Source organism: Macrosteles quadrilineatus, unplaced genomic scaffold (genome assembly GCF_028750875.1).
Source record: "Macrosteles quadrilineatus isolate MER2022 unplaced genomic scaffold, UCM_ALF_1.0 Scaffold_7__1_contigs__length_78375512, whole genome shotgun sequence".
Lineage (NCBI taxonomy): Eukaryota > Metazoa > Arthropoda > Insecta > Hemiptera > Cicadellidae > Macrosteles > Macrosteles quadrilineatus.
Genome location: NW_026542600.1, coordinates 48,543,086 through 48,559,290, shown reverse-complemented (window position 1 = coordinate 48,559,290; position 16,205 = coordinate 48,543,086). Strand labels below are relative to the sequence as shown.

The window sequence follows — 16,205 nt, the reverse complement described above, 5'->3', positions numbered from 1 at the left end:
ACCTATATATATATATATATATATATATATATATATATACATATATAAAAATTTGAACGAATGGTGTTTTTGGCCTCTGGGGACATTAAAATGAAAAAGTAAATCGGTCCCGGGCCTAAGTCTTACCATGAGACCTACGGTAATAGCTACTTCCCTATAGGGAAATTCGCTAAAAACAACTTCAAAATTTATCACATCTGTCTGATAGAGAACGGAGATAGGAAAACGACGAATGAGAAAAAACAAGTTTACCTAAGCCATTGATTATAGAATCATGATAAATTTTAAAACTTAATAATTGTTATCTTTAATTTTTCACAGACTTGCTGAATTAAATACTATTGTACAAGAATTTATCATTTTACAGTACTTTTGTAAAAGGTTATTTAAACAATAGGTGATGAATACATATGAATGAATATCGTTAGGGGTAATACTGTGCTTGACAAGGAAAACTGTAATTTAGATTTTTGTTGCTTTGATAGTGCAAAATCAGTTTAGTTTCTTTATGTTATTGTTACTGCGCTTAAAACTATTACATTTTTTATTCCTACGAAACCATTCATCCAACATAGCAGACTAAAGCAACTACAGTAAAAAATTAAGAAGTAAGCTTAAGTTAATTTGAATGATTAAACGATTCTCCGCAATTATGCTTAACGTGGCAGTACTGGCAGTTTTGACAGAGTGCGCACTTCTTCTTCAATAAATTTGTTAAGGTCTCATGCCAATAAGCTTTTAGCAAGTGGTTCTCCAGGCTATGAATTTGTCTTCCCATAATCCCATTACAACACCACAGTAAACAGTTTGGATACAGGCACAGCCACCTTTAACTACAGGCCACGACCTGGTAGAATTGGCAACGTTGCAAGTGGTGTTGTATAGCGCCAGACGTCCCATAAGATAACATGGCAAACAGGTGACACCAGCTCACTAATTTGCGTATTATTCATTTAAATTTAAATTTGTGAACATAAATTTATTAAAAGATTGAATATAAAACACATAGAATTGAAAACCAAAACAATATTTAAATTAAAAATCTATTTTTGTATATTTAAGTAGACTCAATATTTTCATAGCCCAGTAAACAAGCTTTCATATTATTAAAAAATACACAAATACTATTAGCTGTTTCCAAAAAAAACAGCTGTTACAACACCACTTGCGACGTTGCCACTTCGAAGACCGCGGCCTGGAGTTAAAGGCGGCCGTGATACAGGGCTCGCTATAGTCACTATAGATTGATAGATAGAAGTAATTTATCACTAAAGGTTATTCAATAGATCATGTCAATATTGTATATAGCAAGTAAAGAAATCAAAAGATACATGCAATCAAGCTACAACAATAAAAGGTTTACATGCAAGATCACTCGTGTTTTCTAAATCTGAAATCTGAATAGCAATGAAAACATTTATTTCTCAATATTATATCGGTGTATCGAAGGATCGGTTAGGTAGGAAATTATCAATATATACATCATATCGGACATTAAATATCTGTATTTCCAATATTTCAATCCCCTATATATCGTGCGTGTTCTAGCGAGAATTCAACCGATATTATACATGAAAAACTGAAAAAAAACTTCAGATTTTACATTGAGATTAGAAGTCTACTTCTGTTGGTAAGTTCATGATGATACAACTACTTGTATCAGCGTGACTTTGTCGTAAGCATGCTGTTATTACCTTGCTCTAAGGCTCAAATAAAAATAGTCTTAACTCACATACAGTGTTAATATACAAAACGATTTTGCTTTACAACACAAGAATTACTATGGATATATTCTTAATATCGACGGGTTCAGATTAATTCAAGCGAGAGGGTTTTTGTGTCGTTCGTTGTGATCGTTATGTGCCAAGACACAGGCTAAATAAAAGGAAAGGAGATTTTTGGAAACAATTAACTCAAAAGTTGATGAACTTAAAATACAACTCTTTTAATCGTAAAGGTCAATAATTTTGAATGAGTAATTTCATCCTGTAATGTAGACGTTGTCACATTTCAAAATGATATAACTTTTTTCGTAGTGTATTGTCTCTATAAGATCACCATATTGACACAAGTTGTACCTGAACCCCTAATAAAAAAATAGCAATTTATTTCCATATCATTTTGTAGAACGTAACGACAAATAATTTCATACACTAAAACATTGCTAAACACTTAACGATTACGGGTAAAATAAAAAATAAATAAATTTAAACTACTATTTTATTTTTATGAAGAATAAGTTAACAGTAGTAGATTGCTTGTGTATGAATATGACTTCTCTTACTGTATTTTGATTTAATTTGACAAATTTATTTAATACCAAACATCTGACAAAACACATTTTATAACTTTCCCTCATCCCTGTAGCAGCAAACCTAAGTACTCTCTTACCTAATGCTTATAGGGAATAGACACGATTGCCGTGGAATAAATCTGCCATTTGCAAATATCTATTTTAGTGAAAATATACAATCAGGTAAATTCGCCTAGTCTGACGGTTTGCTTTGCTGTGGTGGGTGACGAGGAGATGCTCTTTTTTTAACATTTTAGGAAAAGAAAAAGTCCGATGTTCCAAAAACATTTACTTTCCTAATTGACTGCAAGTCCAAAACATCGGTGGCAAAATACCGAGTATTTAGTTATATCGATATATCGTTGGCAACCCTTTCTATTTCTGAATTTCATTTCTGGACTGGAGTGGCCTCTCTCTGGTCTCGGTCTGGTCCGGTACTCCGGTCTCGGTTCGGTCTGGTACTTTATGTTTCTGTTGCTGTTCGCCTTTTGGTCGACTCGGTTGGAGGTTCGTGTCGTGATTCTGATTCTGATTCGCGAACGTTCTTCTTATTTCCATCTTCATGTATTCTAGTCCTAGTCAGAATTATTGCGTATTTTAAACCATTTTAAAATTAATATCTATTATATAAAAAAAAACGTTGTTATGGTAATTATATCAATGTAAGTATCTCCAAATTTAATTCAAGGAAATACACAACTACTAACCTTAATCATGATTGAAGAAAACGGAATTGTTTCTAGATCTAACCCTACTTTAAAGAAAAAGTCATTGTTAGCAAATTATGGAATCCCTATTGATAACTTGAGCTATGAATATATTGGTGCTTGTAAGGACGTCAAAGAACTTGAACGAATTGTAAAAATATTAAGGTGAGACAATTTTTTAATTTGTTTTTATGAGCTGCTTTAGTAGCCTAGGTTTAGGCTGCAGCCTAAACTATTTGCAAAGCTGCACCTTAGTTTAAGCACAATTATGGATATTGTTCACCCCAGAGCAAGAAGGAAACAAGTCGACCGCTCCAATAGCCTCCCTACTCAATTCCATTGAGTGCGCGAAGTGCTACTCAGGTGGTCGCCTGGTCACTTCTATCTCTGTGCAAATTTGTTTAGTAAAAAAAGTTGAACGTAAAATCTATCATAACATAGGCTACCAAACGTTGTTTTACTCTTCTAAGTTATCAATAGGAATTTTGAAGTCAATCAGCGAATTCTTAGAAACACCTAGCCTAACCCACCTAGTAAGTTATGTAAGATTTGTGTCCAAATATTTAACTATTCACATGAAGTTTAGTAATTTACTATCTAAATGAACAGGAGTTTAAAATACTGGACATTAATTATATCAGCATATTCTTATTTTTTAACAGTATTTTTTTTGTTAAAGTAACTTAGGGCCTAGCCTATACATTTTGACCATTGTAGAATTTATGAAACACAGAAAAAGAAAACCCAAGCAACTGCACTCGCATTTTAATGTCACCTTCACTTTTCATACACTTAACTCGCTAAATTGCACATCTATGTGCTTTGACTAGTTAAGTTACTGGGTTAAAACGAAAACGCAAATACCCTATCACTGTTTAGTTCAATAAAACAAATAAGTTAACTTCTAAGGAAAAAAAATATAAAAGGGAAAAATCAGCTGCAGCAGAAAAAATTGTACTTTGGTAGGCCTATTGTACGGAGGCCACATATTTTACAGCGTGCTGCAGCAGTTATGTTAGGTTGGGTTATCATAAATATGTTTGCAGGACTTTTCTCATTTCCTTATGAATTGAACGATATCAGATGAGTCTTATTTTCTAATGATAACCCAACCTAACATGACCGCCGCATCACGCTTTATGCCTATATCTACCTAATACCTTTATCTTAGGCCTATATCTTTAGGTGGCTTCCGTATGATATCAAAGTACCTACCGTACCGTAAAAATTTTATGATAGCAAAATAACACTTGGAGATAAAAATTACAAAACATCAATTCATGCAGCAGAGTGTGTAGGTACAAAGCATTAGGCCTATTAATAGTGCACTAGTCTTGAACAAATTACAAAGATAAGATGGTATAAATAAGAAAATAATATGCCTAGGCCTACTTTAATCACTGTTTGCCACCTTATGTTTAAAATTGAATGCGTTGTCTGCGTGTCGTAAAGTTAACAAAAAATGAATTAAAACTATTGATACCTATTGTAATCCTGTTAAGTTATTTCTGAAATTAAATTACCTTATGCTAATCCTGGGATTTTAAGGGTTTTAAACCTTAATGGGATTTGGGATCCGAGGATCCTGGAATTGAAACCCCTACCTACTCATTGACTAGGCCATCTATGCAGCCCTGCGGGCACTCAATAGAGGCTATTAGGTCAACTGGTTTCCAGTGGGGGGGTTTAAGTGGCCAAAGTCCCCCCCTTTGAGCCCTGGAAAAATTAATTCAATTACATAAGTTACATTTTGTCCTAAAACGTAAAGGAAGTTTTTGGTAACAGACCCTTGGACTCCCCTTCACCCCAGTTCCCTTGTCAAGGTCCTAGATCCGCCACTGCTGGTTCCACTTTACTCTGGGTTTTAAAAAAGTATAGCCATAGCACTCATTGCTTTTTCAGATGTATAATTTCATGTTTTGCATTGAGTGCTTAGACTAAATAGTCTGAACCTAGTCCTACTTCATGTTAGTGATTTTCCTTGATAGTGAAAAGCTATTGCTGCTGTTGGTGGCATGGTAAGACCATGAAATGGGACCAATTAGTTAGTTAGTTAATAGTTAGTGTCAATGTTACCAATAACTACAAATTCATTTTGATGTCACCAGTGGCCAAAAAAAGCACATTTTGTTTTTGATTACATTTATATAATCTACAAAGTGTCCACAAAGAGGTTGCTATTTTAAAATTCATATACTGTCTGCGAGAGTAAAGAAGTCCCTTGAGCCAGAGCGATACGCAGCTATGTTTGGAGGGTATCGCGCACTATTTGCAGGCGCTAAGCATCTGGGCGCCTCGCCTCGATGTCTGTATGTAAACAACTGTTGTAAACATAATTACTCATATCTTTGTTTTAGTAAGTGGATTATCATCATGTGGTCACGTCATTTGATTCAGTGCAGTCTCCTGTGTTCGCGTAGTGAGTTCTGTTTTGTTATGGACGGTCCTTGTAGCTCTGGATGAAAACGTGGTGCTAATATACAAAAATATGTTCACCCGGGAAAAAACGCAAGAAGGCTGAAACCATAAAGTGCAAATAGATAGCTTTGATATGCGTGTAATCGTAGATTAAATACGCGATTTTTACACGAACAAAAAATTGTCCCTACATGTAAAAAACTATTACCTATTTTGAGAGAAAGAATTAATTTTAAATGGAGCAAATGGGCATTTTGGCGACTATTAAAGATACGTTCAAGTGGAAAAAATGTGGTCAGAAGAAAATGTTTCATTGAAAGGCCTGACATTGTTAATTGGAGGTTTAAGTATTTGCGAGAGATAAGAAATAAGGGAACAAAAAAGGAAAATTTTATATCTGGACGAAAATTGGAAGGACAGTAATTTAACGTTCCAGAAATGTTGGCACAGTGTAGACGTCGATGGTGTGTAAATGTTGTTAACAATAATGTGTAGAGAATGCTACATTATTTTTATTTATTATTGTTTCCATCTTGTTTTGTTGTATGAATGTAAAAATGGAGTTGTCCGTTGGTATGTAAAATAAATAAAACCTGATATGAACGCGTCAAACTGCGTGATTGTCAGACATTGGGTCAAACGAAGGGGTTTTGCAGGGGGGTTGGCTTATGTATATGGCAAACAGTGCCAAAGGTGGTGACAATCATGGCCAAATGAATGTTTCCAACTTTGAAAAATGGATTAGGCAACGTGTATTCAGTGGCGTTGCGTGGTTAAATTCTAAGGGGGGGGGGGGAGAAGCCTCAAATTTCCCAACTGCTTAACATAGATTTCCCAACTATTAAAAAAAAAAATTTCTGTACTATTTTTAAAAATCTACAAATTATTATACTACACTGCTGCAGTCACACTCAATTCAGTATCTATTAACTTGCATTAAAAAAACATACCTAGTTTTACATATATACAAAATTAGGTACTCAATTCAAAAAACGTCTAATACTTCTACCAATTCATAATGAAATTTTATGACTTCAAAAACTTGAATAAGAGAATAAGTATTGTTTCAAATCCAAAAAACTTTACAAAAAATTGTAGTAGTAGTGTAACATTTTAGGGATATAAAATAAGCCTAGTACAAATTAGTATAGGCCTAGAAAAAAATATTTTGTTACAAAATAATGAAATTAAAATACTTTTAGAAGTTGACGTTAAGATCAACACTTTAACTTTCATACAACTTACAACTAGGCCTAAACAAGTTTGTAATGATGAAATATTAATATCAGTGTTGTGAATGATATTATTCTAGTCTAGAAAAGAATAAACCTAAAATAAGACTTGTATAAAATAAAAACTTTCAACTAGGTTGATAATAAACTTATACATAAAATAAAAATGTTAACCTTCATCTTCATCAAACTAGAACTTAGACAAAAATCAAACTCAAACGTGAAAGTCAAACATTAAATTTTAGGTTATGTTTTGTCTACGTAGATCTGTTTCAGAGTGATTAGTTGATTCATTTTTGTAAATTCTTAATTAGGAATGATAAATAACTTTAGTAGATAAAAAAAATATATATTCTAAAATATATTCAGAGAATAAATATTTCAATGAGAGTTTTAAAGGTAATACCGATATACAAAACCTATCTTTAATGTTATTTTAATTTACCTATTAGCAAGTACTCCTGTCAGTTAGCGTGCTCCAAATACTACAAAAAAAGGTACAAAATATAGTTCATGTGACTGACATGAAAAATATTTTTGAATTTCTTGTAAACACTAACTAACAACATAATTGAACTGAAGAGCTACATCGCTTGCACTTTCAAAATTCAAACTCGCAGTCTCGCAGACGAATCATTCAGAAAATTATTAACACAGGACAGGATCAAGGTAGCCAACATACGTCCAATAAGGAATAAAATTTCTCGTAAACGAAATTCCAACAAACTATACCGCTAATTGATTATTGATTTCTCAAAATAAGACGTGTTTAGCCATGGTTTAGCCTAGTTTAATCAAAGTTAAATGAAATCAAAGAAACATCAAGTTTATTCGTCCAAGTCAAAGAAATTTTGATCTTTGATGGATTTGCGCAAATATTTAAATTTTATTTACTTTAAAAATATATTTTTCTTGTATCTGATTTCCCAACTGTCCCAACTCGTGGCAAGGAAATTCCCAACTTTTCTCTTTCCCAGATTCTAGGGGGGGGAGGCTCCCCCCCTACCCCCCCCCCCCCCAAGGCGACGCCCCTGCGTGTATTGCCAAATTTCCCTCCAAATTCAGTCATAGTCATTGGTCATAGTCATTTATTGGTATTGTTCAACGTATTATTACATTTAACTAAACAAAAATCGTAAAGTAGAAAGGTTATTAGTTTGTCTTAGTAACACTAGAAAATGGTTTTCCACCGATTTTATGACTATGCAAAAAAATATTATGACATAGATTTATAAAAATCATACAGATATTACATACAAAAATTAAGCCTAACAACTAGCAGAGCAGAGTGAAGACGGCTATAATTGTCGCGCTAAACGTTCAAGCGTAACGCCTTCAAACTACGAATAGGCCAGAGCTCAGGGGACTTCTTTACTCTCGCGGACAGTACAAGATGTATCGAACATGCTACAAACTCTTGAAACTCTTCAGATATAGCCTACATATGTAAAAAAGTACTCCTGAATCTCATTTCATTCTGATTGATCAGAACAAAATGGTAGAACAACAAGATAAGAAAAATATTAGCCAAAAAGTTTGCTAGCCTGATTAAAAAATGCATAATGTTTTATGGACATCAGTTTAAATTAAAGGTTGTGAATCTACTTAATTTCATTTATGATTTACCATTAAGTTTTGACAAACATAAAAAAAATATAATAATCCAAAGTACTATGGCAGATACACCTATCAGTGGACAGTATTGTTTTATTGTGAATCTTTTACCATTGAAATAAAAGTAGTTGTTCTTTCCAGGTTATGGTTGATGTAATTTGCGATAAAGGCCCCAAAATAGGAGAAGTTAGTGGTTTCAATAGAAGAAAATAAAGACAATATCCATTTGTTGATTTAAACATATTAACAATGTTCTTTATTATTTTTTGTGTTAAATTTTATAAAACTTGTTGCTTTTCAGTCTAACATTTTAATGTTAAGTTACTTTTTTTATATCTGCACAACTCGTTGTCTGTAGGCCTAACTCTTTTGTTTCATGCAACTTAACTAGATTACCAATTTTTTTCACATCCGAGACTGACCTTATATTGTGTTAAAACTAGGCCTACCATGTACTTTGATGTTGTCTTTTACATTTGTGTAGATGTTGACGAACAGGGACAATAAAGGTTTTTATTTTGAATCGAGCTTACTGCTTATCTGACCTTGCCGGGACTGGATTAGTTTCCGATGATCGAGACTACAAGTATTAGTTTCATCCAAGAGAACTGTTCTTAAGGTTTATCTAAGTTTAATTGTTTAACTTATTAATTGTTATATTTTTCTAATAAATACGGTACATAAGCTACGTAACTGTTTGTTTAGGTCTGGTGAAGAAGGTTACTACCCTGATCTGCAAAAGACAGCAGAAGAAAGGTTGCAAACTCTAAGTCCAAACAATCGACATTTGCGCATCACAGAGCCAGCTCTAATCAACCATAATTTCTCTACTGAAGAATGGAATACTATCACAAGTGATGTCTCGGTAAGTCATTTTCAAATATTTCTTTTCTTTGTTGCCTCAAATATTTTAATTTTCGCAAATCTCATCGGTACCTATTTTAGAAAATAAAGTAATAGGGCATATTGTGTCCTATTGTATAAAAATTGTGTCACCTAGAAGGGATTATGAATGGATATTTGGGACACAGGAAAAGTACTGTTAGATACCTCAAGGAATGCGTGCTGCGGGGATGGTCAAGTATTTTTTAAGACATTTCTCAGTGCTCGTGATATTGCCTTGGTATATGCTTAGCAGGTAGGCCTAAATAGGCTACCTCAAGTACAGAAAGCACTAACTAATGACTTCATAACCACCAAAGAATATTTTAGAACGAAAAATATTTTTGGAAGCTTAAAATCCATTAAAAACTGAAGTTTCGTGCTTTCCCTTGAATGCAGACAAGCTTATCTTATACTTAAAAATTATAGTCGATGGTGTAGAACAACACAACCCCAACCCACAATATATTGGGATGACCTTAAAATATCTCACCTATGACAGTAAAAATAAACAGTAACAGCAATCTGCAATCTGACACATACTTTCTCTAATTGTCAACAACTCTTACCATGTGCAAGCAGTGGGTGTAACTATAATACCCTAGGGGAGTTTTCCACTGTTAAAACATTTCCTTGATATGCAACCTGTGATTAGGTTTCAATAGATTGAACATTCACGGCAGCCGACGCTGCTTAATTGCTTTAGCTTCAAAGTTGATAGATGTCACTATTGGAGGTTGAATTGCGGAATGAACCCGAGATTCAGACTATGAATTATAAAGTCAATGATTGCCATTTACTTGCTCTTCTTGTCCCTGGTGCATTGCCAAGTCTTCACAGTATGAACAAAGCTAGAGCCATGTATATAGGATGTTTAATTTTAGAGTTTACTACAAGTTTACTGTACTGAAGGTTATTTATTACAACCTTAAGTTTATGAAGTGCCTAGCTAAAGAAGTGTTTTACCTACAGAAATAAAAAAAAAAAATTATCATGTAAGATGAATACTAAAAGGCTAATTTGGTCTATTTTAGAACTGGAAAAGAGACATATCTGTTAGGGATCTTCGACTCACTGAAGAAAACAACAATAATAATAGTGTTGGTGGAATTGATGCCCCACCAATAAGGCAACCTCCTAATGGAAAAAGTAACATGGCAAAGGTAAGAGTGTAGGCCTACACAATTAATAAAACAATTAAATTAATTAACCCTTTCAGTGCTATGAAACGATATATCGTTGTTTTAAAAAATCTCTAAGGGATAGGCTATAGAGAGGAAGGTTATTTTAACAAAAAGTAGCAAAACGGACATTGGTGACCTGCATGTTCATAGGATACACTAACAACCACTTGGCTAAAAGATTCGCCCAATCCGATGATTTCGAGGTGTATGTCTAACCAAGGATTATGAACACCTCACTATGCCCCAGTGGTTGTAGTATATCGCTACAAACACACAGGTCACCAATTATTTGCCACACAGGACGGGAATCGAACCCGAGCCGATGAATGCCTCTGGCCAAGTGACACACGCCCTAGCCTTCTCGGCTATCTGTGCTTGAAGACTGGGGAGTCAAAAACTGGTATTTAAGGTGACGCCACCGATTGCGAACAGATAGCGCTACAGATGGTTGTTCAATGCCTTACTAGGTAGCAGCACTAGTTCGTCACGGACTATTTAGATGATATTTTTCAGTTGAAACACAACAGTGATCATAAATGTGTTCCTGAGACTTTGCTGCAAAACAATATTTTCCCTAAATTGGCTATATTACGATAACCTCGTCAAACTAAATCAAAGTTAAATTCAATATTACATTGTAAACTATATGTCTTTTGATTTTATGAGATTTTGGTTTCAAACAATGCTATCAGAACATAAAAATTTATAGGAAAACCAGGAAAATTACAACAAATACTAAGTTTTATTTGATGTTTACTACAAATACCGGGATTTATCTTTGTTATATATTTTCTTATTGTCTTATTATTCAAAATTAGCCTAATTAATAAAATAGTGACAACATTACAGTTAAAATTCAACAACAGGTAATGGAATTGAAAGGCAAACAAAAAAGTCTTACGAAATACAAATTATTGGCCTAGCACTGAAAGGGTTAATAAGTACTCAAATATTAAATTACATAAATTCTCCTCTGAGTGCTATATTGTTATTGTAAAAGATACCTGGGAAAATTGAATTGAAAGCAACATGTGTATGAACTTAAAAAATGTTCACCTTTCAATACAATAGAACCTCGATACTGTAACAAGGCTCTCATAGGGATTATCAAATAAGACTTGTTATCTCAACCTTGATATCAAATAGACCAGGCCTTGGTGGGAGTTGAGTATGCAAAATTATTTGGACGCACTTTTACTTTTGATTGTTGTTAAGGACACTTTAGACAGTAAGAAAACGCATGTTGCCACGATCGGCGTTGGTCAAGTACCAATATGGCGGGCCACCTGCCCTGACCGAGAAAAATTCTAATAATTCCATTGTTTTTCGTCCGATTTTGATAATTTTTTTAAAGTTGAAAAGACGAAGAAATTCTTCAAAAGTCTTAACGTTCAATCCAGTTTGATAAAATGATAAATTAGATTTTAATAAAGATTTTACTTTTAAAACATATTAAATATAACTTACGTTGAGGTGATTATATTTTAGTTTTTACTGACGAAGACGAAATATGTCCAAAATCATGATTTAATGTTACTATACAATTTATAATACACAGTTTAACCATAATTTCTTATAATATATTACTAATTTCCAGGGGTAAATATATTAAAACATACAGGTAAAAGTTTTCCGTAGCTATCAAAGACAATATAGTAGGGATGGTAGTAGTGGGGGTATTTTGACCATTCCATAAAATGCAGACATGAAAATGACAACCTATGATTGCAAGGAAAATGAATAAGTTGCTGCAGATCTCTGGCGGGAGTTGAGAACACAAAACACTAAAACATTTTTATTATTTTAGCTATTAACGGCCGCCATTTTGAAACGACTTGATCAAACTCGACCATTGCCAAGCTGGGCCGAGATAATGTATTGATTGAAGCACTTGTATGCCAAATTTTATTAAAATCGGTTCAGGCATTTGGATGTTATAACCAATTCATGGCAACCCAGGATCCTCTTATAGCCGCCATCTTGATGACGTCATCGCGGATGACCAAGGTCCTTAAAAATTGGGGTCTGGACGGTTTTACGTCCTGGAACTTGTATACTTTAACCACCTCAAGTTGCATGTTCCCCGCCAGAACTGAAATTGTTCTCTGCTACCCATCCCTACTAAAAAAACTTAAATATAATCACCTCAACGTACATTTAATCTGTTTTAAAAGTAAAATCTTTATTAAAATCTAATTTATCACTTTATCAAACTGGATTGAACGTTAAGTGTAATATAGACTTTTGAAGAATTTCTTCTTCTTTTCAACTTTAAACAAATTATCAAAATCGGACGAAAAACAATGGAATTATTAGAATTTTTCTCGATCAAGGTCAGGGCAGGTGGCCCGCCATATTGGTACTCGACCAACGCCGATCGTGGCAACATGCGTTTTCTTACTATCCAAAGTGTCCTTAACAACAGTCAAAAGAAAAAGTGCATCCGAATAATTTTGCATACTCAACTCCCACCAGGGCCTGGTCTACTAGGGCATTTACAAATTAACTTGTTATCAAGGCTGACTTCTCATCAAGGTCTAATGCCTATATTTATGCCAGTTTGGGTGGACATCTAGTTGACATAGTAACAAGTTTTCATTCATTCATAACATTGTTCAATTCAAAAAATTAACTTTGCAAAAGATTTTTTACATATTTGATGGATAGGGCTACTGTTTATAATTTAACCTTCTTAAAAATTGTAACATCATTACCAAACCAACAGTTAAATTTTTGTCACATAATTTAACAAATGTTAAGACAGCGAATAAACAGACAGCCAAACCCCAAATCACGGATTACAACACATGGGATAAATATGATGCTGATACCGAAATTGTAAAGATGGATTTGGAGGTTCAACAAGATATTGGGAAAGAAAAAGAAGTGAAAAGGTTAAAAGAGGTGGAAAATGAGAGGCTTCAGCTGATTGTTAAAGAAGCAGGTAAATTACAAGTAACCTAGTTAAAATATGTTAATTAGTGCTTTTCAATGCAATTCATAACCTTTCTGATTTCAGTATTTAGATATTAGTAGTAAAATATTAGTATTTAGATAGTTTCATTGTAATAGGCTTTAAAATAGTTTATGTATGTATTGTAATTTACCATATCATACCATATGTTTAGCTGTAAATTTACTTCTGACAATCCACTGAAATTTCATAAGTAGGCCAAATCCCTCTTAACTATTTATTAGATAATATCTATATTACTCCTAAACAAGTACTAGATTTATTTGAATTAAAAGCGATTCCATCAATCAATTTTGATATCTAGAGCCTAAATTGTAATTAGTGAAAAATAAAGGTGCATGCTTGTTCGGCTGAAAAGGATCTGGTCCTTTAACAGCTCTGTCCAGGGGTTTTTTGGCCTCCTGGACTAAATAGCACGATATTTTATTTTCAATAACTAACTTATCAAAACCAAACTTAAAGTTGTAGTTATTTAATGGTGTTGAGCTAAATTACAAATCCAACCCATAGTATTACAGGATAGCTCCAAATTGATCTGTCGCCTGTTGATTGGTCAGAATCAATGTATTCTCCGTCTAAAATATTGTGTAACATCTCAGAATCATTTGGGACTGTAGAAGCTGTACCAAATAATTTTCTAACAGTCGCCTACAAAAAAACTGCCACATAAGTAAGAACCTCAATCTGGAAAAGTATTTTATCACACCTGTTCTATGCACCATTGCTTTAATCTGCTGCCCGGCTTTAATCTGCTGCATAATAGTTTACACAACGATCGCGTTGATATAGTATTTATGACATGAGTAGAAAATTTAAGGTACGACCCTTGGCGAGTGCCTTTAAAACATCTACGGGTGTCTTAAAGGCTAATTACGCAAGTTCCATAACGTCTAAGAGAGGTTATGTTTTTGTTTATAACCTCTCATTGTCACTGACTCATGCAAAGACTCATTGTCCCAACCACTCACTCATTGTATAATCAGTTAAATTGGCCTTAACAGCTGATAAGTTGACGTTCAAGGCATTACAATTTTACTTCTTTTCTCTCAATCCTTGAAATGAAATGAATAAAATGAAAAAAATATCTTTATTCATATGGTATACAGTCGCATACATTGAATGGCGTCTCTAGGCTTAAAACTAAATCAAACTAACCTACAATTCATCGAAACCATAAAGTGTTTTATCTGTTAACAAATGTTTAAGTTTATTATTTTTACATTTGGAAATGTTATCAATATTCCTCACCTTAGCTGGGAGTTTGTCCAAAAACCTTTTCCCTGCACAGGTGTTTTTTTTTTTTAAGAGCTCCAAATTATGGGCACTGACAGCAATTTCATTTCTGTTCCGGGTAAAATAATTATGACTATCACCAAGTTTTGGGACCAAATTAGCATTAGATAGTCTTTTTTTGTGTAAAATTGTACGAAAAACGTAAATACTATATAGCCATTATCCCATTTTTTTAAAATATTGACGAGCAGAAGTATCCCATTCTAAATTTAACATAATTCTGATTGCACTTTTTTTAAGCGTAAGAATTCTATCCAAGTTTTGCTTCAAGGTACAGCCATATTTATGCCAAAAGATATTGATGATTTGATAAAAGCAAAATAAATAATCTTAAATGTTTCTACTGACCAAAATTTTTACATTCTATTAATTAAATAGGCCTAGCATGGATACCAGAAGTCATTTTGTTGACTACCTGGTCAACATGCTTATTCCATGTAAGATTTTGGTCTACAATTAATCGTAAAAACTTTGTTGTGGTGACCCTTGATCCTCATTGGTCCAAACTTGTACTGTAAACTAACAAAAAATTTTGTTAAGTAATTAAACAATACTTTAAAGTGAATCTTTTCAATTCTAATAACTGAATTGAAAAGGCTAGTTTAATTAACCCATAGGTAAAATATTTAACACCCATTTGGCTAGTACCGCTCGTCGCTTAGTATAAGCTAATAGACAAATTTTTCACACTTTGAAATATTTCAGAAAAACTGTCAGAGACAGAAAAAAAAGCACTTGCCGAAAAAGAAAAGGACCGCGGAAACGAATACTATGGAGCAAAAGAATACATCGAAGCAGAAAAATATTACTCCGCGTCAATAGCAATATGGCCAACAGCTAAGGCTTTCAACAATAGAGCAGCATGCTGTAAGTATCATGTAAAGAATGGATAAAAAAATGGATAGGTTAGTTACCTTGTTGTGTGTAGTTACCTTGTACGGTTATTTACATGTTTTGTTACCTGCGTTATCAAATGATACGATACAAAGTTATAGTAGCCTATATTCATCTTAGTGAAAGTTGTTTTCTACGTTAAAAACACATTGCATTACAGCATTGAAACGTAAATTAATCATTATAACGTTTGAAGTATGTAGGCCTAACATTAAAATTGGCTAATTTACTATCAAAATGTGAGGTTTTTGAAATCATGGTGGAAACAACTGTAAATCTAGATAATTCACTATTTCCCTTTTTTTATTAAATCATAATTAGGCTAATTTTAAGTGCATCTGATACAACTGATCTGGTGCAACTGATGTGTTTGTGGTTTGCACTTACAACTTTATATGACTCTAGTAAATGGACATTATTGTTTCAATAGTTTACTTTTCTTTGACTCGGATACAAACAGCAAGTTTGGGTTGAACCGCTGGAGGTTGACTGTGGCGAATAGACGAATAGACATGGATGATGTTGTGATGTATATGGAGAGGGAATCAGGTGATGTTTTGTAGCCAATGCCATTTATTGAAAATGGTACGATATAGTACTGTAACATGGTGGCATGATGTACAGTAGAACCTTGCTAATCCGTCACCTACGGGCCGGGAGCAAGGTCGAAACAGCATAAAGGTCGGATTATTAGAGGAACGTGTTTATTGACAT

The 16,205-nt window shown here is 33.6% G+C and overlaps 1 protein-coding gene across 2 annotated transcripts in view; it reads left to right on the top strand.

Moving 5' to 3' along the window:
• The first annotated feature begins 2,812 nt into the window (after nt 1-2,812).
• The window catches only part of LOC128998493 (sperm-associated antigen 1-like), a 30,911-nt gene continuing 17,518 nt past the window's right edge, over nt 2,813-16,205 (top strand). Inside the window, exons 1-5 of one of the 2 annotated variants that reach the window (XM_054424648.1) lie at nt 2,813-2,955; nt 8,970-9,129; nt 10,181-10,309; nt 13,091-13,274; nt 15,303-15,464. In XM_054424648.1, the coding sequence (XP_054280623.1) occupies nt 2,939-2,955; nt 8,970-9,129; nt 10,181-10,309; nt 13,091-13,274; nt 15,303-15,464 (652 nt within the window). In that variant the 5' untranslated portion in view covers nt 2,813-2,938. Of the gene's footprint in view, nt 2,956-2,992; nt 3,166-8,969; nt 9,130-10,180; nt 10,310-13,090; nt 13,275-15,302; nt 15,465-16,205 lie in introns of those variants that run through there. The other variant, XM_054424647.1, reaches the window with a different exon arrangement.